The sequence below is a fragment of the Doryrhamphus excisus genome, linkage group LG6 (assembly GCF_037039965.1).
Source record: "Doryrhamphus excisus strain RoL-2023G ecotype Guam linkage group LG6, RoL_Dexc_Guam_v1.1, whole genome shotgun sequence".
In the NCBI taxonomy this organism is placed as follows: Eukaryota; Metazoa; Chordata; class Actinopteri; order Syngnathiformes; family Syngnathidae; genus Doryrhamphus; species Doryrhamphus excisus.
Genome location: NC_136362.1, coordinates 23,428,683 through 23,455,642, shown reverse-complemented (window position 1 = coordinate 23,455,642; position 26,960 = coordinate 23,428,683). Strand labels below are relative to the sequence as shown.

At 41.3% G+C, this 26,960-nt stretch overlaps 2 protein-coding genes and 1 long non-coding RNA gene across 7 annotated transcripts; 2 read left to right on the top strand and 1 right to left on the bottom strand.

The window, feature by feature from the left end:
* The first annotated feature begins 1,761 nt into the window (after window positions 1-1,761).
* LOC144898650 (uncharacterized) lies at window positions 1,762-9,623 on the top strand. Of its 3 annotated transcripts, XR_013627581.1 has the most exons (6): window positions 1,762-2,092; window positions 2,401-2,537; window positions 4,441-4,585; window positions 5,034-5,340; window positions 6,006-6,200; window positions 8,571-9,623. It is a non-coding gene; the product is annotated as an uncharacterized LOC144898650 (long non-coding RNA). The 3 variants fall into 3 exon arrangements; XR_013627579.1 differs by lacking the exon at window positions 2,401-2,537 and having other exon boundaries at window positions 8,571-9,618; XR_013627580.1 differs by lacking the exon at window positions 2,401-2,537 and having other exon boundaries at window positions 5,034-5,245; window positions 8,571-9,615.
* On the bottom strand, window positions 3,891-6,395 carry lmo2 (LIM domain only 2 (rhombotin-like 1)). Its single transcript, XM_058087267.2, has 3 exons — window positions 5,999-6,395; window positions 4,999-5,214; window positions 3,891-4,470 (listed from the first exon to the last, which is right to left on the bottom strand). Exons 1-3 carry the CDS (start codon window positions 6,139-6,141, stop codon window positions 4,245-4,247), a joined length of 585 nt encoding a protein of 194 aa, XP_057943250.2. The 5' UTR covers window positions 6,142-6,395; the 3' UTR covers window positions 3,891-4,244.
* An 83-nt stretch (window positions 9,624-9,706) lies between the features above and the next one.
* On the top strand, window positions 9,707-26,505 carry caprin1b (cell cycle associated protein 1b). Of its 3 annotated transcripts, none has more exons than XM_058087265.2 (18): window positions 9,707-9,876; window positions 11,875-12,039; window positions 12,117-12,179; window positions 12,254-12,340; window positions 15,013-15,251; window positions 15,317-15,399; window positions 18,873-19,076; window positions 19,141-19,193; window positions 19,266-19,349; window positions 19,987-20,166; window positions 21,158-21,266; window positions 21,353-21,414; window positions 21,494-21,583; window positions 22,474-22,620; window positions 23,634-23,784; window positions 23,865-24,041; window positions 24,160-24,266; window positions 25,363-26,505. In XM_058087265.2, exons 2-18 carry the CDS (start codon window positions 11,875-11,877, stop codon window positions 25,447-25,449), a joined length of 2,088 nt encoding a protein of 695 aa, XP_057943248.2. In that variant the 5' UTR covers window positions 9,707-9,876; the 3' UTR covers window positions 25,450-26,505. The 3 variants fall into 3 exon arrangements, with proteins under 3 accessions (XP_057943248.2, XP_057943246.2, XP_057943247.2); XM_058087263.2 differs by having other exon boundaries at window positions 23,862-24,041; XM_058087264.2 differs by lacking the exon at window positions 9,707-9,876 and adding an exon at window positions 9,989-10,187 and having other exon boundaries at window positions 23,862-24,041.
* Window positions 26,506-26,960: the final 455 nt, after the last annotated feature.

The window sequence follows — 26,960 nt, the reverse complement described above, 5'->3', positions numbered from 1 at the left end:
TGGCCACTCCAAATTGTCCATAGGTATGAATGTGAGTGTGAATGGTTGTTTGTCTATATGTGCCCTGTGATTGGCTGGCCACCAGTCCAGGGTGTACCCCGCCTCTCTCGCCTGAAGTCAGCTGGGATAGACTCCAGCAAACCCCCACGAAGGGTACATGGATGAATGGATGGGTGTTAAATGGTCTATCCAGCATCAGGACCAACTAGGGCTTCACTATCTTGCCCAGGGTGACTTCCACGTGATCACAGCAGGGCAGAGGATCGAACTTGTAACCTTCAAGTTGGGAGACGACGATGGTTTTGTTTTTTTTAATGTCATTTTTAAATCAGGAACCCTACTTTGTGGAAGCCGTTGTCAGGTCTGGAACCAGTTCATAAACAAACGTATAAACAAGGAATGACGGTTTTGTTTTTGGCTAATTTGTGGCGATCCCTGACTGTTGTATGTGTTACTTTGCATTCCCTTTGTAACTTTATCACCAACAGACAATCCAGAACGTACATTTTACATTCAGCCAATATTTTTGCTCTCTCAGATTCCCTGAGGTTTTTAGAACGTCCAAGTATGTAAACTTATAAGAACTAGTGGATCCATCATATCACACGTCTGTACACATGGCCCTCTGAGAGAGCAAGGAAGAGAAAAAAACAACAGCGTGGAAGGCTTTAAAAAAAGCAAACGGGAAGGTAAAGGAAAATAGGTGAGAGAGAGAGAGACTGTGTGATGCATCAAAGATCGGGTAGGAAAAAAAAAAAACGTGGATCCTGGCTATTCCATGCTGGACTTCTCTGGGGCCCCGGAGGTCATCTCGCTCATAAATCCTCAGCACATATTTAATCCAGTCAGAGGGTAAGCCCGGTGAGAGTTAAAGGATGCACACTTATTACTCACCTATGCAGAGCTGGATGTTCTGCCCCCCCACCCCCAAACTGCCAAAAGTCTACTCCCACATCAACCCCCCTCCATCCAGACAGCCGGCGCTACGTGCTATCAGAAAATCAGAGCAGGAATGTGACTCCTGACAGACACATCTCTCAGGCCCCCAGACTGAATATGTTCCCAATTAGCTGCATCTGATAAAGTGTGAGTGCAAGTGAAACCCGAGGCGGGCGTGATCAATAGCACTTGACTCATTTGGTCATATAGCTTTGACATTGACGGCCCGCCGTGTGATTAATCGCCACCGTGCCGTAGATAATCGTCTGACCACATCCTCCTCTGGAGGTGTCGCAGAACTCCGCTGTCACGTCCGCTCATCGCTTTCGGTCACCTTTTAATCCATCCTTCCTCCAGCTGACAGCCACCTCAGACCCCACTCCGACCTTCAGATGGGCATTTTTCACTTGCACAAAAACACCCAGGTCAAGCATGGGTTTACATGGACCACACTGCCATCTGCTGTTTCTTCTTCGCATTGCAGCCTACCGCTCCCTTAGCAAACAGATGGACGCTCCAGTCACACACAGCGACGCTATTTGTTATTTTTTGCCAGCATTACACGTTTGTATGAATCACCAACTACGCACAGATCATATTTTTAATTACTTAAATAATAAGTCTTACAGATCAATTACACACATACACAGTACACATATAGCGAAGTAATAATAAATATTGTAACGTCTGAGCAAGGGCTGGGCGATATGTATTGATATGTTTAAAAAATATTGATATATGTGTTAAGCACGATATCAAAAACAAGCTATTGTTTATATAATATCGTGATATAAACAATTAATTTGACGTGGGCGTCTCGTGTTTCAAGATGGCGCCGCCCTAGTGCAAGCTAGTTCATGCAGCTCCGTGTCTTCTGCAGGTGTTTTAGTGTTTAGCGGTGCTTTATTTATTACTTTCTTGGTTTTTGTGCCACGCTGACACCTTAAGCAAATGTGCGGCTGTGGATGTTCATCTTGTTACGTTTGTAGTTTGCCGTTTGGTCCGATGTTTACACTCGGAAGCAGCCGTTAGCTTCGAGCACCCTTTTGCTACACTAGCGGTCGTAGATTCCCGCCGAGATATGAAGGAGGGAAGGCTGGACAGCGGGAGTGAACAGCAACAAAGACCTTATAACGGTTGCTGCATAAAGACGGTATGGACCATGTTTACCTTCTGTCGTCATGGGGAACGTGATATGGAAGCGTTAGCCCGGCTAGGCCATGTATGGCATCAAATAATACAAGTATGCAAACTTGTTTTGTTGCTGATCAGAGTGTTGTACGAAAGGAGCTATGAATATTACTGCTGTTTCGCTGTGAGCTGGAGATAAATCTGCAGACATTTCTTCTCTAAAACCTACATTGTAAAAACTAATAACTTTGCTTCGATGATGCCAATTTTGCTTGTTCACCTTCGCTTTAGTTATGTTACTACTTGATTGTCAGTCTGTCATGACGTCAGGGTAAACATGAGACCACGTGACACAACCAGGAAGTGTGAGGAAGGCTAGACCGCCTGCATGAACCAGGCTGGTTCGAGGCTGGAGGAGGAAGGCCTGGGAACATCTTGGATCCGCCCGGAGGAGCTGGACCAAGAAGGTTCAAGAGAGTCTAGGCTTCCCTGACATATTCTATAATATGATGTTAATAATCAATATATTTTATATTATAATATTTAAAAATATATATAAAATAAATATATATAAATATATCTAAATAAATTTATATATATATCGAAAATATATATAATACAACTTAATATTACAATATTAACAATAAAGTCAACATAAAATGGGAGTGAAGTCATTATTAGAAATGAAAAAATATTTTAACAAATAGAAAAAAACAGCAGCAATTCTATTCTAAAATTTAAAAAAAAAAAAAAGCTGAGTCCATAATTCAATGAGAAAAAAGTCACAATTTTATTAGAATAAACTTTGTGTTTATGAGGAAAAAATAGTCATTTTTAGTAGCATTTCATTATCACAAAACCGAAATGCAGTTCTTGAAATATATATTTCACTTCTTAGCATGTTTATTATGAGTGTTGCTTTACAAAATATCAAATGACCATTGCATCCTTTGTTTTTTCCATATTTGGGCCTTGGTGGACAAAGATGGAAACCATCAGCACAAATCTTCAAAAACATTGAATCCGTGTTTGTTCAAATTGCAGTCGATTGAACAAATTGAAAAGTCTTCACTGGGGTGGCCGTGCATGGCTGCAGTCCTTGAAATGATAAATGACTCCAATTCAACCAATCAATCAAAAATGTGCAATTATTAGGATTAAGAGCCAACTAAGAAATCTTCATTTACGATATAAACATATGGTTGCTATTCTTATCTTAATAAAAAAAGCATACACTTCAAAAACAAAGTTATTTTATGCAAACATTGGTCCAAAAGAGTACTTATCAGGTACATAAGTGGCTAACCACAGCATTAGCCACCACCAGGGAGCACCTGAAACTCTGTTTTTACTACTTTAGTATTGGTGTACTACTGAGTATTGGTGTTTCAGAGCTACTTGGACATTGTCCCTATTTACAAGGTATAAAAATAATATGCAGACAATATTATCTTTTATAAGTAGTGGTCTTATGCCTCATTCCTCCATGCTATAAAAAGGTGCTGTCTGCCTTGGTTAAGTACTGCATGGGGAGTGCTAACCCGTGAATGTGTACTGCATACTCCGCTCTCAGCCTAGTAATATCTAATAATAATAATAAATATTAAAATGAATTAGAGCCCTGTAGACATGGAATAACACCCCTATAGTCACTTTTTTTACTCCCTACTACCCAATAAAGTAGCTATAATAACAGAATACAAGACACAAATGAGACTGGTACATATTGCTGTAAATGTGTACCAGTGCTAGGGGAGCTGAGTGAAGGACGGAACAAGAAGAGAAGTTTTATCTTGGCACGGGTTGCAGCCACAACAGTTAGATTTTACATATACTTTTTAATTTTGTTTTACAGAAAGAGCTACTGTCAATCATTTTGAATTGAAGTGTGTGTGTTTTAAACTATTACTGTTAGCATCTGGTAGCATTCGGGTTCGGCCCCACCCCAACTACCCCATACTGTCATTTTGTTATTATATTTTGTAGATTACGATACGGACCATATCCAAGTAGCTCTTCAACAGCTAGTATTGTTGCTTTAGATATTTTTCATCTTGGTTTACCACTTTGAGGGCCCCACTGGTGGTGGCCAGTGCACCTTTGGATCATTTATGTTGAAATGTTTCCATGGGAATTAGAGATGGAGTCTGGACAGCCTGCACACTCGTGAGTTCCTACACCATGCTGTTATTGTTGAGTTTGGTCCACTCAAAGATGTCCTGCTCGCAAACAATGTCTGAGTTGATGAGCAAGTAGCGGTCACCCACGCAGAAGTGCTTCTGGCAGGCGGCGCACTTGAAGCATTCCAGGTGGTAGACCTTATCCCTGACACGCATGGTCATTTCAAACGCTCTTATCCTCTTCTCACAGGAAGCACAGAGACCATCCTGGCCGAAAAGCCTTTGTGGAAGAAGACATATTCAGCATTACTGTCAGGATTTTGTCTCTACAAAAATTCCACAGTAACACACTTACCATAACTTCCAGTGTATACGTTGCTACTTTGAACCCTGTGGTGAGTCTAATTTATGTTGTAATCTCCTGACATCTCCCTCACTTCAGAACTACCGCTAATCCATGAGGGCAGGAGCCAAGTCATCTTATAAGGATGGCTAAACTCATCACACAGCAACTTAACACACTTGTCTTGATGATTTTAGCATTCTGATCAATGCCCTGCCACCTTGTGGGCGTTTTTATGGCGGCTGAAAAGTGTTCTGAAATGTTATAATGCATTAGTGGAGAGTTGCATCATTAACTTTTTTTGACTATTGCACAAAAAAACATTACTGTACAATTACATTGTTCTGATCGGGATTATAAAAATGTATAAATTCACCTTTGGTACTGAAAGAGTGAAAGATGAAGTTATTCTGGTCATATTGTCAGTCATGTCGCAATATTCTGACATAAGAAAGCAACACCAACCTGAGGTAATCCCTGCGGCATAATTTCCTCCCCAGTTTGTAGTACAGCCGGCGGCCGACCTCCCCGAGGCGACAGCCACACAGGTCACAGCTGAGGCAGTCCTCATGCCAGTACTGCTCGATGGCCTTGAGGAAGAAGCGGTCGCCAATGCTCTGCTGGCAGCCGCCGCACGTCAACAAAGATGGAGGCATCTGCAGGACCTCGTCCACTGGCTCCCTGGACATCGGAAACACAGCGAAACAATACAGTTGTGCTTTCTGTTGAGATTGGGGGCGTCCTAACTTTTTCCAGCAAGGGCCTGCTGAAAAATCAAAGGATGCAACTTTGCCACTTTTATATTTTGTAAGTTCTATACATTTTGTGATAGGTGAAAAAGCATATTATTATATGAATTCTGCTCTTTGCACTTGATGTCCCATTTCTTATCTTTAATAATCTTTGTAAATTTTATTTGCATACGATGATTCCAATGTTATCACTTTTCCCCCCAAACTAATTTGACAACAATTACAACTTAATTTTGGTTGTTTGATTCTCATAATACTGACTTTTTTCCCTTACCATAACAAATCTATGCTATTCTCTATGCTATTCTCATAAATTGCAAATTTATTTTCATAATTATGACTTAACTCCAATAATATTTTTCCCAAACTAAATTATTTATTAACTTAACTATTAACATGATTTATATTTATTTAATTATGCCGCATATTATTGAAAGCGATCAAGTCAACAATCATGTTCACATCTTGTCCACACGAGGGAGCCATTTGACACAATTGCACTGCATTGTCTCGTTCCGGCAAAAAATGATTCAAGCGGAAAAACAAAACCTTATTTTGATGCATTAGCGAAAAATGTATATATCTTAATATTATCCATGAAAATTGGATCTGACAGCATTCCACATTAAAACTTAGCACATAAATATCATATATCTCTCATAATGTGAATTGATGGCCAGAAAATTGCTTATGTAATACTGTGTTCCACTCACTCATTAGCTTCCAGCGTCTTCCTCTCGATGGTGGAAGACATTCCTTGGCAAGCGGCAAGCCTCCAAAAACCTCGGCCGACCTCCTCGATGTTTAGACGGCTTCCAGAAAAACCATGACCGTCGATGATGGAGGAGGCTGTCATCCAACCATGGTCTCCTCCGGCGGCCTTCGTGTCTCCTCCGGCGGCCTTCGTGTCACAAGGTCAGCGGCTCGGATCTCCTTGCTAGCTGCTCCTGCTGCTCCTGCTGCACGGGCTTCACGGCGGCTTCACGGCGGCTTCACGTGCAGCAGGAGCATCATGGTTAAATAGGTCGTGGACACCGGAACCGCCCCCCCCCTCGAAGTCTGTGTTGCTTTCGTTTCCCTCTTCCTGTTCACGACTCTGTGTGACTTCCTGTGTGACAATGGCAGGAAATGAGCCTTAAAGCGGCAGCACGCGCTCGCCTGCGTCGTGACTGACACGAATATTCCTTCATTCATTTTCTACCGTAAGAGTGACACGAATATAATAATAATAATCACTTTGTTAACATTCAGTTCATAAAACTCTGTTTTATTCAGTGTAAAAAATCACAAATTTTGATGTTTCAAAACTCTTACATATGCTTCCAATTTTTTTTGGAAGACCCTGTCACGTGACTATGCACTTTATTCCCGATTGGTTGGCTCTGGGACACAATGATAGATTCTTAAAGCGTATGTGTCAGTTTTTAAACATCAAATTTATATGCGGTGAATTTTTATAAAGTCAATTTTATAAAACAAATGATACAAAAATATACAATTACAATTTACAATATACAATTATACAAAAAACACTGTATTTCAGCACACTGAATTTTTAAACTTCATATTTTAAAGGTAATGCTTTTATTTCATTTGAACATGCATCAGGTTACAATTGAGTGCATCCCATAATTAGTTCCCAGTTCCACATGTCCAAAAGGAGTAGGAAGAAGCAAAGCTTATTAAATCCTACCCCTCCATCTGGTACTTTTACAATCACTAACTGTTACATTTGTTCACTTCCTGCTTTCCTTTAAGTTTTTTTATTTTTTTATTTTAATTTTATTCTTGTCCCGTAGCTAAGTACTGGGTGATATGAGCATCCAATGCCATAATGGGTACCATAGTAAGTGTCAATATAGTGATATATATAGCACATCATGACTGGTTCAAGACTCTTCATCCTTGTATTTAGCAAACATCAACTGCTTGTATTGTTTCTTGAATTGGCTCATCGTTGTGCATTGTTTGATTTCCTTACTCAAACGTAGTCCTAGCATAGAAGTGTTTCAATTTTAGTTCTTCCCTGAGATCATATTTCTCCTCTCTTGTAGAGAAGTATTGGATGACATTTTTAGCTAATTGCTTATTTTTAGCCTTATGCCTTAATAAAGTGAAATTTTATTGCTTACATTTTAAAAATGTATTTATGATTCAGCATTCATGGCCAAATTTGTGGATTTTTAGTGCAAATGTTGTAGCTCACAATGAGTCTCTTATAGCACTGTGAAAGAATCTCGTCCCACTCCACTTTGCAGAATTGTTGTCATTCAGCCACATTGATGATGACACAGCATCTCAATGAAATTAAGAATTAAGCTCAGACGAGGTTGACTAGGTCACTCCAAAGCCTTCATTTTGTTTTTATTCAGCCATCCAGAGGTGAACGTGCGTTTCGGATCATTGTCCTGCTGCAGAACCCAAGTTGCTTTCAGACTGGTTTCAGTGAGGCCTGCACTTCTTTGGATGTTGTTGTGGGGTCTTTTGTGACCTCTTGGATGAGTGGTCACTGCCCTCTTGGGGTCATTTTGGTTGGTCGGCCACTCCTGGGACGTTTCACCACTGTTCAGTATTTTGCTTTTGTGGATAATAGCGATGGGGGGCACAAGGACTTTTTGTAGCTTTGGATTTGAACGTATTCAGTTGTGTTGTCATTGAGTAATTTACATTTGTTTGATGATCTGAAACATTTATTATGCATTTTCATCTTTTTGTATTGAGTTGTGGACTCCTATAGAGCAGCTACACGTAATAAATGGACAGAAAGCTTTCTAGTTTTTCCAGAATCTGCACCTATTCAGCTGTATTTCATTTTATTTCATTCCCCTTAAAGTGTGACAAACATACAAAAAAACTTTTTCACACCAATTCCATCTGTTCACGGATGAGCGTACATTACCATTTATTATTAGCGAGTAACAATACATTTCATACTTTAATAAAGCCTTTAATATGTTTGTGAAGCAAAGTTAAGCAACATGTCATACTTATAAGTGCATGCAGTCTATGTGCAAAAACATGGGCAAAATTTGGGGATCCGTACGTGGTGAGAACCGCCTCAGTGTAGATTTGGGCGCATGCGGAACTGAGGAGAGAAGGCGACAGTTCTGAAACTGAATCAAATGTAGTCATTGCCACAGTCACCTTTATTGCAAATGTTGATTTGAAATCAGGAGGCGAACATCAACATAGCAAGATATTTTTGGTGTTTTATGTGTAATAAGTCAATAAGTAAACAAAGTACTGTACGTGTCCTCACACTTGGCTCCTCTTATCTGCTGCCAGAGTGTCAGAGCTGCCTGAAGGAGGGAGGAACACAGACGGCCGTTGGACTGGACAACGAGATAAAGAACCTCAGACCAAGAGCCAGCCAGACAGACTGGACTCAAACCTTAAAATGTCCCCTGACTGTATCTCTGGGCTTGCCAGTCGGTGGTCGACATATCGGACACAACGCAAAACATAGTCATGTTCATCTACTACTTCCTGGGAAGCTGAGTCAGGAATGGGCAAGTGGCGTAACAAGCCTTCATAGCCGTGGGTAGGGTGATGTTCTACTTGTTTGACTGAAATAAAACAGGCTGCCTCAACGAGTCACTCATCTCCCCGTAGTCACTAAAAAGAAAACAATGTGTGGAAGGTTGCAATCAATAGGCCGAGCCGCCATGTCAACCGTTTCCTGTGTTTGACAACACGAAAGGAAGCTGGTTGCACATTCTTTGGACAGTTTGGTTTGTCGTTCAAGGAAAGCGGTAATCTACACCGCTTTCATTAAAGAACATTCATTACAACCTCGTGACAAAGCAGTGTTCACAGTAAGAAAAAAAATCTAAATCCTAAAATGTATTTAATAATTTAATACATTCAATTTATTTTATTGATTTGGTCGAGTTTGACTGCCATCTGCTGGTCATTAACGTTCATAACGTTTCCTGATGAATTGAAGGCAAGCTCCCTTCGATTCAATACTCATGTTTTCATAATAGCTAAGAAAATAAACTTGACATAATATTTGCACCCCATTGTGATAATACTGTAACAGTTGGGTAGCGATGACATTCTTATTGTAAATGTCATATTTCCTAAATTAACGGGGAGCACAGACAGTCACTACTTTATTTTGAAAAATGTGTGACAGAGCTCGCCAGCTGCAGAAGAAATGTTGTGTGCATTAAGCCCCGTCAAACTTCGCTAATGATTGTGCAGATTTTCTTCCAGGAGAGTGACGCTGTTTTGCCTGACTGAAAATAACATTAGAACAATTGCACATTGTTATTGTGTTGATTTATAATGTATTAAAATATTATTTTTCATGGCATGATTTATGTTTTATTGTTTAATTCTTCATTAGAACGTTTTTTATATGCAAAGTCGTATTACACATGGACAGGCATATCTTCGTAAGCACAAAACGGACCTGCGCCTTTATAAAGACTTTCTCCCTCTTTCTAGACGTCTCAGTTGTCGGTGAGGCCGGCGGGGCGGGTCCAACATATCGTGAAAGAGACAATAAAGCGACAAAACAACCACAACAACTTGGCTCTGTTGAACATTTGGCCATAAAGTTCCCCAGTGGATAGAAAATATTAAGGTGGGTGATATACCGGTTCGTCCCTCGGGGCTAACGAGGCTGCCGACCAGCTGCAAAGCTAGCATAGACAGCGAGGCGCACTAGCAGTGCATGGTGAGGCTAATGGTCTGTGCTAACAGCAGTGCCGACATTTTAGCAAACCACCAGAGATCACCGATCAACTCGTCATAGTGGATCAAAGATCAGATTAAATCCGTTTCGCATTTTGAGTTAAACCGAGAAAGGGCATCGAGAATTGTCACTGTTTCCACGCCAGGGCTCTACACAGTGTAGCGGTGAAATTAACGGTGATATGTGAATAGACCGACCCGGTAAGTTTGCTACATTAACCCTCTGGAGTTCTTAAAGACCTTTTTTGTCTTTGGTGGTATATTTTTGCTGGTTTTGGTTGTTACGCCATGACATAATTTCATGAACATTCAAACTGAAAATTCACTCTTTTGGTTCCATAGAAAAAAAGGCTAAAAACTGCTATAAAAACAAAATATTTTAATATTTTAATCAACTTGAGTTCTAATAAAGATTCCACTGTAAAAATGTTTTCATGAATTTAACATTCTGTATGTCCATTTCATTCAATGATGTCACAGAGTTTTCTAATTTCAGGATTTCATTTCCCCCCCAATTTATCATATTTAATGAGCGGACTGTATTCACATTGTAGGTAATAAGTGTTTCCTCTGGGAGAGTTCTGGTGGGGGTAGGGGGGGCTTATCAATGTAATAGTCCATGATGGCCAGGAAACGGGTGCAAAAAGTCATCATCAAAAAAAAATCAAAGCAAATATGTTGAGAAGTACAAACAGGCTGCTCTGTTGGCTCTACCAGGGAGGAAGGAGCTTGCAGATCCATTTCTAGAGTTGTCTGTAGTTCTCTGATTACTTGCTAAGTAGAGTAGACCACCGTGAAGAAATTAATGTATGGGAAACGGTGAGGTCCATGCATGTTCTGTGTGCATATGCGTGTATCTGTGTATATGTAGTATGCAAAATTATTTGGAGTTGTGTGTGCGCTCATATGAATGATGGCACAAAAGCAATAGTTTCTAAGGTGAAAGCCACAGCCACACTGTATTTTGGAATATTAATAAGGTGAACCCATGACGACCAACACAGACAGTTTTCTCAACTGGGACAAAAAAAAATCATGGAGGTGTCTCGGGCAGCAGAGCCGTTTAATATTATTGCACACTATTTTTTTTTATTTTAGTCACGAGAGGTGTCCATCACATTTGAACCACTAGTGTACCTGTGTGAGACGTAGCTTAACACAGACATTGTATGTGTTATATTTGTGTTTTTGCAACGTAGCCAGGGTAGTGGCTGCTGTGGCTAGTAGCCCCGCCTCCACAAAGAGGCTGAATGAGATGAGAACCCACTCTCGTCGTTCATTCCACTTATGGAACCAATGCACACAGACAGACAAATGCGACGTCTATATGCAGAGGCATAGACGTAGTGGAGAGCGCTGGCCCTTGAGCACACCAGCGCAAACAAGCACTGGTACTTCCATTTGGCAGCAGCGTAGTGCAGGGACGTCCTGCCGAAGTTGCTTTTATTGAAGTCTGAGAAGTAGATTGAGACATTCCAGGCTGTGTGTCACAGAGGGAAGAGCATATGAATTTATCGAAGACGTCATAAATATTGAACTTTTTTAAATATTTGATAAGTCGTGACAGGCCTACTTGCATATATTTGATAATATAGATTGATGATAGCACAATTATGGACCAGCAAAATCTGTTTTGGTGTCAGGCTTGCATGTGTGTATCCTGAAGGCCACCCAGACCTTCTTAAAGGGATCCCATTGGGTTGAAAACACAGCCCTTGTCCATAGCTGTGCCATTGTACTTGACAAAAACCACATGGTTACGTTAACGTTATGTTTTGTTTGTCCCGTCTTTGTTTTATACTAGAGCAAGGGGTTGTTGTTCCTCATGGTGCTTGATGGTGCACAATTGTCTTGTAACGTTTTTATCTTGTACTCTTGTCATTGTTAGATGCCCTCTGCGATGAACGCCAACAGGACGGTGCAGGCCGCCAGCCCAGACGTGGGATCCTCTCCAGGTTTATTGGGCTGTAATGCATTTGGCGGCCAGTCTGAAGTCCTGAAGCAAATGCTGCTTGTTATTGACAAGAAGGCCCGCAACATGGAGAAGAAAAAGGTAAAAACACTTAAGAAGCCCAAGATCCATTTTGATAACGGGTCATACCTGTTAATAACAATGTCTGTCTGTCACAGAGCAAACTGGATGATTATCAAGTTCGAAAGGATAAAGGCGAGCGTCTTAATCAGGACCAGCTGGTGAGGACCCAGTAGTGTCATCCTTATGTTCATAACTGCAAGAATGACTTGAATGTTTTGGTGTTTCTTAATAGGAGGCCCTCTCCAAATACCAAGAAATCACGAATAACTTGGAATTTGCCAGGGAGTTGCAGAAGACCTTCTTCACTCTTGGACAAGATGTAAGGAGGGTATTTTGTTTCCCACGGAACTGCAATTCATGTCTGGCGTTGGTGGGTTGAGGGGTGGCAATAACATCATAATTGGCCATGACACATTTGCGTGTAGTTGCGATAGACGTTGTAGGAGAGAGGAATTATGTGGGAGGCAAGAAGTGAAGGCCTATCTACACGGGGACCTTTTCAGGTCAAAATGGCCTCTAATACTGGAATCGGCATTCTGGCTGACCTGAAAGGATATTTTATGAAAATGGCTTCCAGAGTGGGGAAAATCTGAGAACACTGGCTTGTTGTTGTTGACAACAATGATGTCTCCGACTCACCTCCGCCTTGTTGCTGTCACATGATCAGTGACCTTTGACCACAAACCAGCATAACTGAATATTTTGAGGATTTTGTTGTGTTATACTACAAATATTACTCATCAAATATTCAACTGAAAATATTTTTCAATTAGAATTTTTTTTGCTTGGTTAAAGAGCAATAATAAATTCACAAGAAAAACTAAAACATATGACTAAATGACTGAACAAGGTTTCAACTAAGGCTGGGCGATATATCTATTTTTAAAAATGTCTCTAACTCTGTTAAGCACGATATCAAAAACAAGCATATCGTTCATATCGATAAACATGGACAATACCATCTTTATCCAGCAACCTTTTTCACTCCCGCTATGCAGCCCCCCCTCCATATCTCCATGGGGATATACGATCGTTCTGCGTAGCAAAAGGGGGCTCAAAGCGAACAGTTGCTCTCGATTGTAAACATTGGAGCGAACAACAAACTACAAACTTAACAAGATGAACATCTGTAGCTGCACACTTGCTCAAGGGGTTGGTATTGCACAAAAAACAACAAAGAATTAATAAATAATAATAATAAGCACTATTAAACACTAAAAACGCAGAACTAGCTTGCACTTGGGCGGCGCCATCTTGAAACATGAGACCTCCGCATCAAATCAAGTCCATATCTATCTGTCGTCATGGGGAACGTGAGATGGAAGCGCGACCCCGGCTGCAGAGACTACGGTGACTGCAGCATGATTGCACTGAAGATTGAACAGTATATTCACTTTTTTCTATATTTATTTAAAGATAATATACTATTTTATTTCAGCGGGTATTGTGTAAGATTGTTTTTAAATTATAATAAAACTTTGCATGCATATTTGGCTTTGACTTTTGTCTAAATTCACTTTGTGGAAAAAAATATGGAGATATATATTTATCGATATTCAACCTAAATATAACGGGATATGCGTTTTGGTTGATATTGCCCAGCCCTAGTTTAAACTTTTAGATCAATTGTTTTAGTTTTTAAAGTGACATTGTATATGATGTAAGTATTGACGGAGTATTACTAAACAGTATTATTAAACAAAATATCGGGGCGATCAAGCAAGTAACTTTTCCACACAACCCAACCGCCTGAATTGTGCACCAATTCATCGTACGTATACCACAACCACGAGAAACAAAATGAGAAAACATTTGTCAGAGATGTGCATTGTTGGCTAGCTCATATTAACTCGTTTTCTGGCGTGGTAATGCACAGAAAAGGGAAAGATGTGTTCATGTTTCACATAAGGAATTTTAAATAGTTCCTCTTTTAAGATTTATTTTATTAGACAATCCTAGAACTCATCGCAGTTTTGTGCAAAAGTGAAACCGATACACAACTTTCTCTGATGCTGCTAAATCTACCAAAGTTGCAAATACCTTTGCCACTCGAAACCAGTTCAGTCCGGAGAGACAATCAAGCCCCAAATTATGAATACCTCCAGCAATGTTCCTGTTGTTCAACCAGAAAGATTGAAAATGACAAGATTCTAATTATAAGACGATGTACAAGAGGCATCATCGAGGAAAAGAAAATCTCTGCTATTATTTCCATTTGAACGAAATGTGGCTTCACCGTGATCTTGAGTTTCTTCACCACTTTTGCTGTGTTGTGGGTTGTTGGCACGCTAATACGTCCATTGAGCCAAGCTTCCCTGCAGACTGCCTAATTCTCGGTTCCCTGGTCCATTGGCTGCCATGCACTCTCAAAGCATTAGATTGGCTGATGTTCTCCTACTTTAGGCCAAATGAAAGATACATTGTTGTGGTCAAATAATTCTATATTTTTTTAATCCGATTATAAAACAGCAGACCAGATCTCATCTTCTTTTTGCAAAGGTCAAGTGCACTTTTGTGTCCTTGTGTCTGGACCAGTGACCTCCTCCTTGGTCTGCATTTGTGGAAACCATATAGCCATTTACTTTAATGTTGCTATGAATAAGTTAGGTTTTTGTTCAAATGTATTCAAATGTATTCCACAACCGTGCCTCTTCTACATAGTCTTACAATCTCCTGGGAGATCTCTAATCTGAAATCTCCAATAGTGTTTTCACTAGATTTGTAGGTAGTTCCTCATATGAAAGACAATATACAGCGGCCTGATTACTTGCTAAATATAGTGTCCATGGCTACTACTGAGTCCTGCTGCTACATCATCTTTTGCCCTGGCAGACCAAGTGCGTATGGGGACAGCTACTCAGGCAGTCCCATCATCGTGTGTTCATGAGCAAGGGAAAACCGGTAGTGCAAAGTCTGAGAAACACTGCAGTCCTCTCAAAGTGAAAACAAGGAGAGCTTCCATTAGTGTGGTTTTTGTGTGGTCGCGATCAGATCCAGAAGGTAGTGAAGAAGTCTGCCCGACGGGAGCAGCTGCAGCGGGAGGAGGCAGAGCAGAGAAGGCTGAAGACTGTTCTGGAGCTCCAGTTTCTCCTGGACCGACTGGGAGAGGAGTCAGTGCGGCAAGACCTGAAGCGGGGAGTCGGAGGCTCAGCCCTGCTCACGGAAGTGGACCTGATGGCGTTTGATGACTTCTACAAGCTGGTGGGGCCAGATCGGGACCAAAATATCAGGTCAGGGCACATTTTTTGACATGTGCATGAACATAGACGTCATTGACTTGTTCTTATGCTCCCAGGTTGGCTGACCAGTATGAGGCGGCATCTGTGCACCTCTGGGACCTTCTGGAAGGCAGGGACAAGGCTGTGGTTGGAACAACGTGTAAGTTCAATTCTGCATCGCTGTTGTAAGCCATGGACTTTATCACTCCTTGCTGAAGGGAACAATTAGCCATTTTGATTATTTGTATTACATCTTTAAATATGTTGACAGGTCAGCTGATCTGCTAACAAAGCGCACACACATCATTTTACTCATACCTTGAAACCACTGAGATCAAATGCCCCTGAAGTCACGGAATCTCGCGAAAAGTGACATAATGTTAATGAAATGCTGTCATGATGAGAAGAAGGAACGTTCGTGTGTTGAAGTGTTCCCTCGGCGCACCGCTGAATCATGGCGGAAGCTCATCACAAACACTAAACCGCCACCCCCGATCTAAACATGTAAAAATGCCGAAGCCGGAAACCCCTATGACAGAGCATGAACGGAAGCTAGCGGGGTTAGCTTAGTTTAGCAGCGCATGCCAGTATGACTTTTTGTGTGAAATACAGGCTGTATGGGTATATTTTATGTTGTGTTATGTTGTGTTTTACGACTTCACTGTAAGCGAGCGTTTGACAATGCCCGCTAAGCATGTGCATGTGCAAAAAGACGAGAGTCACGTTTATTCTTGCTCTCAGCTCGCCTGAACTTTCGACAGACATTCTCAACACAAACAGAACATTCTTCTGGCCTTCAAAATAAGAGCAGTTTGCCACATTTGCCTAACTGTCTAAGCAAAATAGGAAATTTAAAATTTAGCCAGATGTATTTCAACAACTATGCCACATCGTAAACAACACAAAAATGACATCGAAATAACAATTTATGTACAAATGCTTTTCCACTTCCTGCTTGCTGTGGAGCACTTTAATACAAGTGAAAGATACAAGCTTAAAACTGTGCTAAACACAATCTCTTCTATTGTGCACTTATCATCATCTCTTTTTGCCTCTTGTGTAAAAACAAAAAACCCCATAAAAGATAGAAATATCATTGAAAAAAAAGAAAAAAGAAGTAAGTACGTCTTTGGTGGAGGTGATATTGCAAACGTTTCCACCACTGAAGGGTTTGTTAGCTTAAACAGTTCTTCATTGTGATACTCATCGGATAGACAAAGTCTGACGTTGCACCTTGCCTTCTTGGCCGCTCAGCTTCTAAAACCTGTAACCCATCCTCCATATATTCAGGCTCAAAAGCAGTAGGCAGCGGTTGTAGCTCTCACGTAGTCTGCCATGATTGGTGGTAGCAAGCACAGAACATACAGTGCATCCGGAAAGTATTCACAGCGCTTCACTTTTTCTACATTTTGTCATGTTACAGCCTCATTCCAAACTGTATTAAATTAATCTCTTACCTCACAATTCTACACAAAATTCTCCATTATGACAATGTGAAAAAGGTTTTTTTGACATGTTTTGAATTTCTTAAAAATAGAAAACAAAAAAATCACATTTACATAAGTATTCACAGCCTTTGCCATGAAGCTCAAAATTGAGCTCAGGTGCATCTTTTTTCCACTGATCATCCTTGAGATCTTTCTACAGCTTAATTGGAGTCCACCTGCAGTAAATTCAGTTGATTGGACATGATTTGGAAATATAATAACTGTCTATATAAGGTCCCACAGTTGACTGTGCATGTCAGAGCACAAACACCAAGCATGAAGTCAAAAGAACTGTCTGTAGACCTGCGAGACAGGATTGTCTTGAGGCACAAATCTGGGGAAGGATACAGAAAAATGTCTGCTGCTTTGAAGGTCCCAATGAGCACAGTGGCCTCCATTATTCGTAAATGGAAGACGTTTGGAACCACCAGGACTCTTCCTAGAGCTGGCCGGCCTTCTAAACTGAGCAATCGGGGAAGAAGGGCCTTAGTCAGGGAGGTGACCAAGGCCCCGATGGTCACTCTGTCAGAGCTCCAGCGTTCCTCTGTGGAGAGAGGAGAGCCTTCCAGAAGGACAACCATCTCTGCAGCAATCCACCAATCAGGCCTGTATGGTAGAGTGGCCAGACGAAAGCCATCAGACCAGAGAATTTTGTTTCTCATGGTCTGAGAGTCATTCAGGTGCTTTTTGGCAAATTCCAGACGGGCTGCCATGTTCCTTTTACTAAGGAGTGGCTTTCGTCTGGCCACTCTACCATACAGGACTGATTGGTGGATTGTCCTTCTGGAAGGCTCTCCTCTCTCCACAGAGGAACGCTGGAGCTCTGACAGAGTGACCATCGGGGCCTTGGTCACCTCCCTGACTAAGGCCCTTCTTCCCCGATCGCTCAGTTTAGAAGGCCGGCCAGCTCTAGGAAGAGTCCTGGTGGTTCCAAACGTCTTCCATTTACGAATAATGGAGGCCACTGTGCTCATTGGGACCTTCAAAGCAGCAGAAATTTTTCTGTATCCTTCCCCAGATTTGTGCCTCAAGACAATCCTGTCTCGCAGGTCTACAGACAGTTCTTTTGACTTCATGCTTGGTGTTTGTGCTCTGACATGCACAGTCAACTGTGGGACCTTATATAGACAGTTATTATATTTCCAAATCATGTCCAATCAACTGAATTTACTGCAGGTGGACTCCAATTAAGCTGTAGAAAGATCTCAAGGATGATCAGTGGAAAAAAGATGCACCTGAGCTCAATTTTGAGCTTCATGGCAAAGGCTGTGAATACTTATGTAAATGTTAGTTTTTTGTTTTCTATTTTTTTATAAATTCAAAACATGTCAAAAAAAACCTTTTTTCACATTGTCATAATGTAGAATTTCGAGGTAAGAGATTAATTTAATACAGTTTGGAATGAGGCTGTAACATGACAAAATGTAGAAAAAGTGAAGCGCTGTGAATACTTTCCGGATGCACTGTATGTCACTGTTGTTGACAGAAATGGCATCTCTGTGGAATCAGTGTGCCCAGGAATTAAAGGAGTCCTTTCGAATTAGGAATGGAAAATTGTGATACTACACTAAATAGATTTAAAAACAATATCTTAAGTAGGGCTGGGCGATATGGACCAAAACTCATATCCTGATATATTTAAGTAAGAAGTAAACAATAGTAAAAAATAAGAGCCACTAAAATAAAGTAGTATTTTTTATTTTGGAGTTTTTTCCACAGACGTCAATGTGATCTGCAGATTGCCTGCACTCAGTACATGTGGACATTTGTATCCAGAAGTTCTCAAGCTCTTGGGAGCATGACCAATCACAGTGGAGTGGAGGTACATGGAGGAGGGATGGGGGTGGAGTACCAGACCGTTGGTCTGGGTGGGAAGCAGGAAACCACGGTAACACTGCAGAAAGAAGTGCTCATTTTGGGATGAGAATCCAGAACTGTTTGTTTATTTATTTATTTGTGTATGTATTTATTTTTGTGTGTGAATATATGGAAGATTAGCTACATGTTAGCTTCAGGCAGAGAATAATGTTGCTGGGCAGATCCAGCGAGAGTGAAACATTCTTGTAATGTTATTGTGTAGCACTAGTGCTAAATTTTCCATGGAGAAAATTGTAGTATTAATTGATCATTTGTGTGGTTTTTCCAGATAAAGCACTCAAGCAGAGGTTGGACCAGCTTTTGCTGAGTGGTTACTTCGATCGGGTTCCACCGGGTTCTCACCAAAATGGAGTGTGTGAGGAGCAACCGGAGGAGGAGGACGCGGTGAAAGAGGAAGCGGTGGTGGAAGTACCAGCAACTGAGGGAACAGCAACTGAATCATCGGAGGCAGAAGAGCAGCCCGTTGATGCGGGTAATCCACCATTTTCAAGCCACATGAAGTGAGGGCACAAACTAAACGGTTTCTCTCTCGACAGAAACTGAAGTCATTGAAGAGTACGTAGAGCCTATTGCAGTGGAAACAAAGGAGGTTAGTTAGTTTATTCCGACTAAATGTTTGTACAAATGATGGGACTGACTTCTTTTTTTTGAATGTGTCTAGTTCGTAAACAGACAGTTCATTCCAGATAGCACGTTCAGCGGCAGTGTAAAGGAGCAAGGGGACGAGTGGACCACAGAAACGGAGGTAAAACACAAAAGAACACACGTTACAGGTCACGTTAGCGGCAACCTCAGCAGGGAAGGCCAGACTTCCCAGCCCTTCCCAGATGTAATCCCTCCAGCGTGTCCCAGGTCAGCCCGGGGCCTCTTCACGGCTGTGCATGCCCGGAACACCTCACTAGGGAGGCGTCCGGGAGGCATCCGGACTCAAATACAAATGACAAATACTCTGAAGTTCACATTGTGTGTCAAGTCATCAGTCGGCTCATTTGCACAATTAAATTTTAGTTAGATTGTGTGCAGACTATGCTGGTTTTGTCCGAGTTTGGTTAAAGTGCAGTTTGTGTTTTGGATGCAATACAATGCATTTGGTGCACACTGAGGTGTTATACTTCGGAAATCACAGCACCTGAAATGTAATCCATGTCACAAAATGATGACGTACAAATGGGCTAAAATTGACCTCAGATTGTGTTTTATACACAACAGACCCAAAGAAAATATTCTACACTGTTTTTTTTTTCTATTTATTCAATGTGTTTGCAGTATATTTTTGTTTATAGTTGCAAATGGCTGCAGTCGGTGCATCATGCCTCTCAAAGTGACATCACCCTCCTGGCAGCCCTTTCAGGAGACTGACAACTCCTGTGTGTCCTTTGCAGGTGGTTGCTGCCATGCAGCAGCAGCAGCAACAACCCTTGCAGCCTGCCCCTCCTCCCGTTCCTCTGGAGACCCACCCATTGAGCTTAGTGGCTCCCGTGCCGCCTACTGATGCCATGGTCAGGAAGCAGGTGGTGCAGGACCTCATGGCACAGATGCAGGGAACGTACAACTTCATGCAGGTAGCTGTTGTGAACTACATATGACTTCAATGTAAAGTATACTTCATCCTTTCATTACAAACACTTTTCCTATGTGTACTGTGATGTAAAAAAAAAAGTCCAAGCATAACGTTCACTTTGACACAATTTTGGCCATGTTTTACAATATCTAAACAATATAATATCTATCTAAACAACTATGCCACAATGCCAAAAATGGTTGTTTTACATGAAATAACATTTTTTTTAAATTTACAAAACCAACCCCATGGCTTCAAGTTCTTTACGTGAAGTTCTTTAAAAGTGGGCTTCTGTCACCTTGTGGCCGTTTTTCTTGGCTTAAATTTGATCTATTATTCCTTTTCCACTTTTCTGACTTATAAATGTAGTTAGATAGTCGTATTTTCGTGTTAAACGATGCCAAAGTTTCAGATAATGAGATTTGCGCATTTGGAAATGAGCCCTGAAAGAAGGTTGAGATGGCTCAAAATGCTCTGTTTCAAAAGATGATGTCACAGAGGGGCGGACTTCCTTATATGGGCATGGCTGTAGGCCAGATGAGCTCTCTGCCCTGCCCCAGCAAATGTATTTCATGATATGGGTTAAGGTTTGTGGCTTTTTATGCAAGACTCTGCTGATTTTAATCATATATTCGCCAGGATAAGCGGTAGAAAATGAATGAATAATATCGTGATACATGCCAAGAATCATATCGCCCAACCGTAATTCCCGCAAACCATTTGCTCGTTCTTATTTTTATGTGACGTTGTTTACAGCCACGAGAAGCTGAGTGCTGATGCTGTGTGTTAATTACACACAATTATTCCAGTATGTCATGTCACGTCACATCGATTGATAGCGGAATTGGAAATTGAGAGTTGGACAGTATTTGCATGTCGGATATCGGCCAAAAAGCCAATATTGGACGTCCCTAATTGTAACACAAAATGGTATAAACAGAGGACCGCCTGTATGTGTTGAGCACGGATGCTAATTTAAGCTCTGGTTTCAGGACTCCATGCTGGACTTTGACGGACAGCCCATTGACCCCGCCATTGTATCAGCCCAGCCTATGAAATCGTCTCAAACCGTGGAGCTGCCACAGCTGGTGTGTCCTCCAGGTAAACCAGGAAAACAACGAAACAGAACACATGTGATGCTGCTTCTAGTGAAGCGTCTGGTTGATCAAGCATGGCATCTCCTTCAGTGCATCCAGAGTCACGGCTATCACATCCCAACACTGTTCCTGTCCAAACTGAACCCACACATGTAGGTCCCTTTCCAGACTACTCTGATTGGGGATCCACTTTGAACAAGCGAGCATGTTTGACTTTGGATCTATTTGCAGTTACCTATTGTCTCCCCAACGCCATCAGCCATGTTTCAGACCTCCCACACGCCAGATTCTCGGCCAACAGAACCAATCGACCCCATACAGGTAAATATGTACAAGCTCTACTGCAAGTGTCCATTTGGTCGGAAGAGTTCAGTAGAAATGTAGTTGTTTCTTCTTTATCATGATGAATTGGTCCTTGAAGAAGGATTCAATATTCATTAATGGAATATTTTCATTGTTATTTACGTTTAAAGCCGCTATTAAACATTAGAACCCTTATGGTCACCTTTTATATGCATGTTATCTAATATTGTAGACGTGATAAGCATTCACACTCACTGGTGTCTCCGTCGACATAGTGATCATTTTACTTCGGATTTAGGCCTTGTCCACACATAAAAACGCATATTTTCCCCTCTCTGTTTATTAAAAAAATGGTGTCCACACAACCTAAAAATTAACTTTTTTGGATTAGATTAGATTTCATCTCCTGATGTTTCTTCTTCCTCCTCGAAAACTAATGACGTATTGCTCACATCTTTGCTATAATCACTGTAAGCATCTTCTATCGCTTCCATTCTATGTTCGTTCACTCTGCCTGAGATGAGAGCTGTGCTCACATACAAAAATTAGCTTTTTTTCCAAATGTTCTACTAATTTAATGTTGTCTTTCAAAACAAAAAAAACAACGTAGAACAAAACAATAGAGTGCATATTTAAGCAAAGTTGAAATATGTATATAGTTGAAATATATATATATAAATGCTTTAATACGTGATTTAATAATTTCTTCTAGAAACTTGCTTAACTCGTTTATTTATTAACTACGTATATTGAAATGAAACTAAACATCCAAATTACACATAACACCCCAGTTATCTGACGTAGGAATTGACATTGTTTGGTCAGTTAAATGTGTCACAAAACTGCTGTTCTTGCAAAGTGAAGAAAATCATGTCAGTGTAATCGCTTCCCATCTCTTTTTGTCACAGACGTCCATGTCCTTGCCCTCGGAGCATTCTCCTCCTCCCACATCTCTCCCACCCGCCTCCCAGACACAGGTTTTCCAGCCAGTTCCCAAAACTCCTCACAGCAGTGGCATCAATGTCAATGCTGCACCATTCCAGTCAATGCAGACAGTAAGACCCCATATTCCTCACTTTGTCTAGTTAGCTGATGATTGATAAAGATTGGTATTAAAGCAGGAATCACGTAAATGATGACTTGGTGCTAGGGATGTCCCGATCCACCTTTTTTGCCTTCCGATCAGATTTTTTATTTTTATTTTTTTCTAGCCAGGCTTATGCAATAGTGATCCTTTCCTCTATTCCATTCTCTATTCATTGGGCAAACTCCCATGCACCCTCCAGCACCTTCGTGGAGCTGTAGAACTGGTCCAGTTTTCCACAACCGGCACGAAAACGGCATTGAACCTCTTGAGGTTTGAACAACATTTGTACCCTTTTCTCCAACACCCTGGAATAGTCTATCCCAGGGAGGCTGAGGAGTGTGAGCCCCTTGTAGTTGGAACACACCCTCCAGTCACTATTCGTAAAGAGGGGGACCACCACCACCCCTGTTCTCGACTTCCACGCAATGTTGAAGAGACATGTCAGCCAAGACAGCATTGAGGAATTCTTGAGGAAGTCATCTTTTTTTTAATGATAATAAACTTGTGTTACAACCATGAATTTGTGGACTTATTAATATGGTTATAAAAATAGCTCTCCAAAGCATTAATTATAGTTCTTGGCTTTTGTAACAAACCTCTGAGTCACGTCCCTCATCCAATAAAAGATAAAAAAGGGTAGGACTAATCATTTAACGTGGCTTTTGTTTGTTTCAACTTTTTTTTTTACATAGCATACACAGCGAGGGGTTCAAGCGTCACTACACCATGACACAGCTAATTAAGTGAAATTAATGGCACACCAAGAACATGTCATTGTGTTGTTGTGTGGCCTTTTGATATACGAACGTGATACAGCAACCACATGGGCCCGATCTCGTGACGGAAATCGATATTATCCGATCTTCAAAATACAGCGGATCGCCCCCCCCTCCCAACCATGAACATCAGATCAGGACATCCCTACTTACCCTATATAATACTTTGGCTGGTTTCATACGTTTCCCTTTGTTTGCCTCTCAGGTATTCAACCTCAATGCGCCAGTCCCGCCTGCTGAGACTGAGGCTTTGAACCAGCCCAGCCAGTACCAGAACACCTTCAACCAGGCCTTCAGCGGCCAGACTCAGCATCCTGTGGATCTGACAGAGATGCAGTCAGAACAACTGCAACCTGGTACAGCCCCACCACCCCCTGCCCCATAAACGCTTTACTTCTGAGATTGACTTTACCATTAGAATTTGCTCTTCAAACAGTTGGTGCCTTCCACCCCCAAGACCAGTCAGGAGGCCACCAACAGCCATCACAGCCAGGCCCAGGCTTTGGCAGACAGACTCAGTCCTTCTATAACAGCAGAGGAATGTCACGTAGTGGACCTCGCAACGCCAGGGGCATGATCAGCGGCTACAGAGGCTCCTCGAATGGCTTCAGAGGTTCGGCACCAGTTCATTCATTTCTTCCCTTTTTCAACACTTTGAATTGAAGTCACATTTCAATTCTCATTTTTTGTACACTTTGTCTATGCCGAGTTAAACATGTTTTCTTTTCTAGGTGCTTACGACGGTTATCGGCCTCCTTTTGCCAACGCTCCCAATTCTGGTTATGGACAGAGTCAGTTCAACAGTCCGCGCGATTATTCAAATGGAAATTATCAGAGGGTATGAAGAATTATTTAAAGAGAATTTCATTTGCTCTAGAGCTCTCAAACTCGGTGTACCGGGGGTCCACCTGAGGTAGAGTCTGGGTCAGGCCGGGCTGCATTAATTATTGAGAGTAATGCCAGCTCCCAGCATGCTTTGTGGCACTCGTTTAATAAAACGTTGCTAGAGTTTAGTGTTTAGATTTGAGGTAGTTGTTGTTTATCTCCCAAAGTAGCAGTTTCTCTTTGCGTGTTTACTTGTTACATGTTGTGCTGTCATTTTGTGTTGCCACTGCGATTGTAGGTCGTGTTCACTGTGTGACAGGCTCGTTGAGAGTTCAGTGTTGGCTCGCGCTCGCCTCTGGAAGTGCCTCTGAATTTGCCCAGGCTTCATGGGCCACACTTAATGTTTGATGTCAAGCAGGGGCCCACAAAATATGTCCTGGCGGGCTGCAAGTGGTGCGCAGGCGGCCAGTTAGAGTCCCCTGGTCTCGTGCCTAGGTTCCTGAAGCGAGGTAGTCAGACACAAAAATTGTGGAAAGTGTCTTGGGGGTATGTGAATATACATGAAAGTACGTTGGAATGGTAACGCTACCATGACAGGACTGCACATCTTAAGAGCAGCATTTCTCGTACATCCCTTTATTTGTGGTGGCCCGCTGCAGTGAATTTTGGGCTGTCGGTGAAAGATTTGATGCTGTGCTTTTTTTTTTTTTTACATTTGTTTTGGCGCGATATCCTCACCCTCGCTCACAATCACATTATATAATAGACTGAATGGCTTGCCATTCCAACTTTGTTACTGCGTAGTCGAAAGCACTTCAGCTTGCTTGAGGACAGCGCTATACAATTTGCAAACCAATTAAGCTGTAAAGATGTATTTTTCACCATATCATTACATAATTATATCAAACAGGTGAGAAATAATTAAAAGTAAGATGGTTTATTTTGTGTTTTCAGACACTGATTTATGTTTAAGTGTGCAGGATTAGGGGGTCATATGGCGTCAGGTCTAATGCAGAAGGGGTCGGGGACTGTGAAGTTTGGGAATCACTGGTCCAGAGTACTTTTGTTTCTCAAAATGTGTGCTTTTTCTTGTCATTGCCATGGTCAAGGATGGCTACCAACAGAACTGCAAGCGTGGAGCTGGCCAGGGACCCAGAGGCGCATCGAGAGGCAGCACTCAGGCAATGAGATCCTGAAAGGTCTCTCATAATGACTAACTGCACCACACTGAAAATTCCACATTCAAGAGTACATTTACCCCAGCTCACTCTGCTCTCGCCAGTATGTTTGATATCGGACACATCAATCACATGAATCTGGACACAAGCAAAGCTGTGAATTGAATCAGATTTACAGAGGCCATGTGTAAACAATATTCCTGGAAACTGGAAAGAGTTCATAAGTTATTTTTTGTATTAAAATGCACCTGTCACTGCTGGTCCAATCCATGGGAGTCACGTCCCTTTCTCAGTTAATATTGTCATTTTGGTTTTGGGAAAGAAAAACGTTTTACAACAAGCACCCTTGCCTTGTTTGTCAACTGATGTTGCTTTAAGGGTTTCAATAAAGTTGTGTTGCATACCCCAAGACCTTGAATTTGTGCTGTTTAACAGATGACATTCTGTGGGCTAATCCCTGGGACAGTGCTTCTAAACCAGGGGTCTCAAACACGCGGCCCGCAGGCCAAATGTGGCCCGCAGGACACTAGTTTGAGGCCCCCGCCTTGATATGAAAGTTTAATGTTCGTGCGGCCCGCGCAAGTTTGATATGGATGCTGTGTGGTATCATGTACCCAGAAAAAATTATTACGTTTGATTCATGTTCATGTTAAAGGTTAAATAACTGTTAATAGTTATCCTCTCTATCCGTGTGGAAGTGGTAAGTTTTTGGCTATTTAAGTTTAAAGGAAATAACTTGAAGGCTATAGCGTTTAGGTCGCTAGCTCCCTAGTTTGCATGTGTCTCAAAGCCCTGCGGTTGCGCAATATGTTGTAAATAAAGAGTATAAATGTGACTATAGTCGTGTTTTGTCATGTCTACAGGGCTCTAATAATGCTTTGATCATTTTAATCTGAAAAAAATCATTTGTCTACCCACCAACTATATGTGGTTTCTTAAGTTTTTATTATTTGCCGTTTTATTATTATTATTATATTTATTTATTACTGATTGGTTGATTTTCTTTATTCTTGATTTGTTTATTTTTCATCTTATTTTGTGTTGAAAAATAAAAAGTAGGATATTTGAGAACAGTGGAATGTTTTATCAGAGCTTTTCTTGTAGAAAATCAAAACTAAAGCAAAGTTTATTCATTTTTCTGTTTTTAATAAATGCGTTTTTTGTTTGGAAAACCTGATGCGACCCAGCCTTGCCCAGACCCTAGCTCCAGTGGCCCCCAGGTAAATTGAGTTTGAGACCCCTGTTCTAAACAGTCCGAAACATGTGGCTATCGACTCGGGTCGGGCTTTGGCGCCACCTTATGGTAACAGCGAATTTCTCCAAAAGAATTGAAGAATGTAAACCATATAAATGGTCTACTTCATCCCGTTTGCACAAGTTTTTGATTAAAATATTATGTAATACGTAGGGATTGACACACTATTTTCTCGATAAAAATATATAACACGACTGAACACGGATTACTATTGCAAGATTCAATGTAATGTATTTAAATCATGCTTCGCCTACAGAAAATATATAAACACTGG

Bases quoted from the DNA above. Each gene is read 5' to 3' on its own strand.
- caprin1b (XM_058087263.2), top strand. From the start codon at position 11,875: ATGCCCTCTGCGATGAACGCCAACAGGACGGTGCAGGCCGCCAGCCCA. The intron at 12,040-12,116 runs GTAAAAACACTT...TGTCTGTCACAG, and splicing joins GCAACATGGAGAAGAAAAAG to AGCAAACTGGATGATTATCA. The intron at 12,341-15,012 runs GTAAGGAGGGTA...GGTCGCGATCAG, and splicing joins TCTTCACTCTTGGACAAGAT to ATCCAGAAGGTAGTGAAGAA.
- lmo2 (XM_058087267.2), bottom strand. From the start codon at position 6,141: ATGACAGCCTCCTCCATCATCGACGGTCATGGTTTTTCTGGAAGCCGT. The intron at 5,215-5,998 runs GTGAGTGGAACA...TCCGATGTCCAG, and splicing joins AAGACGCTGGAAGCTAATGA to GGAGCCAGTGGACGAGGTCC. The intron at 4,471-4,998 runs GTTGGTGTTGCT...TCTTCCACAAAG, and splicing joins TGCCGCAGGGATTACCTCAG to GCTTTTCGGCCAGGATGGTC.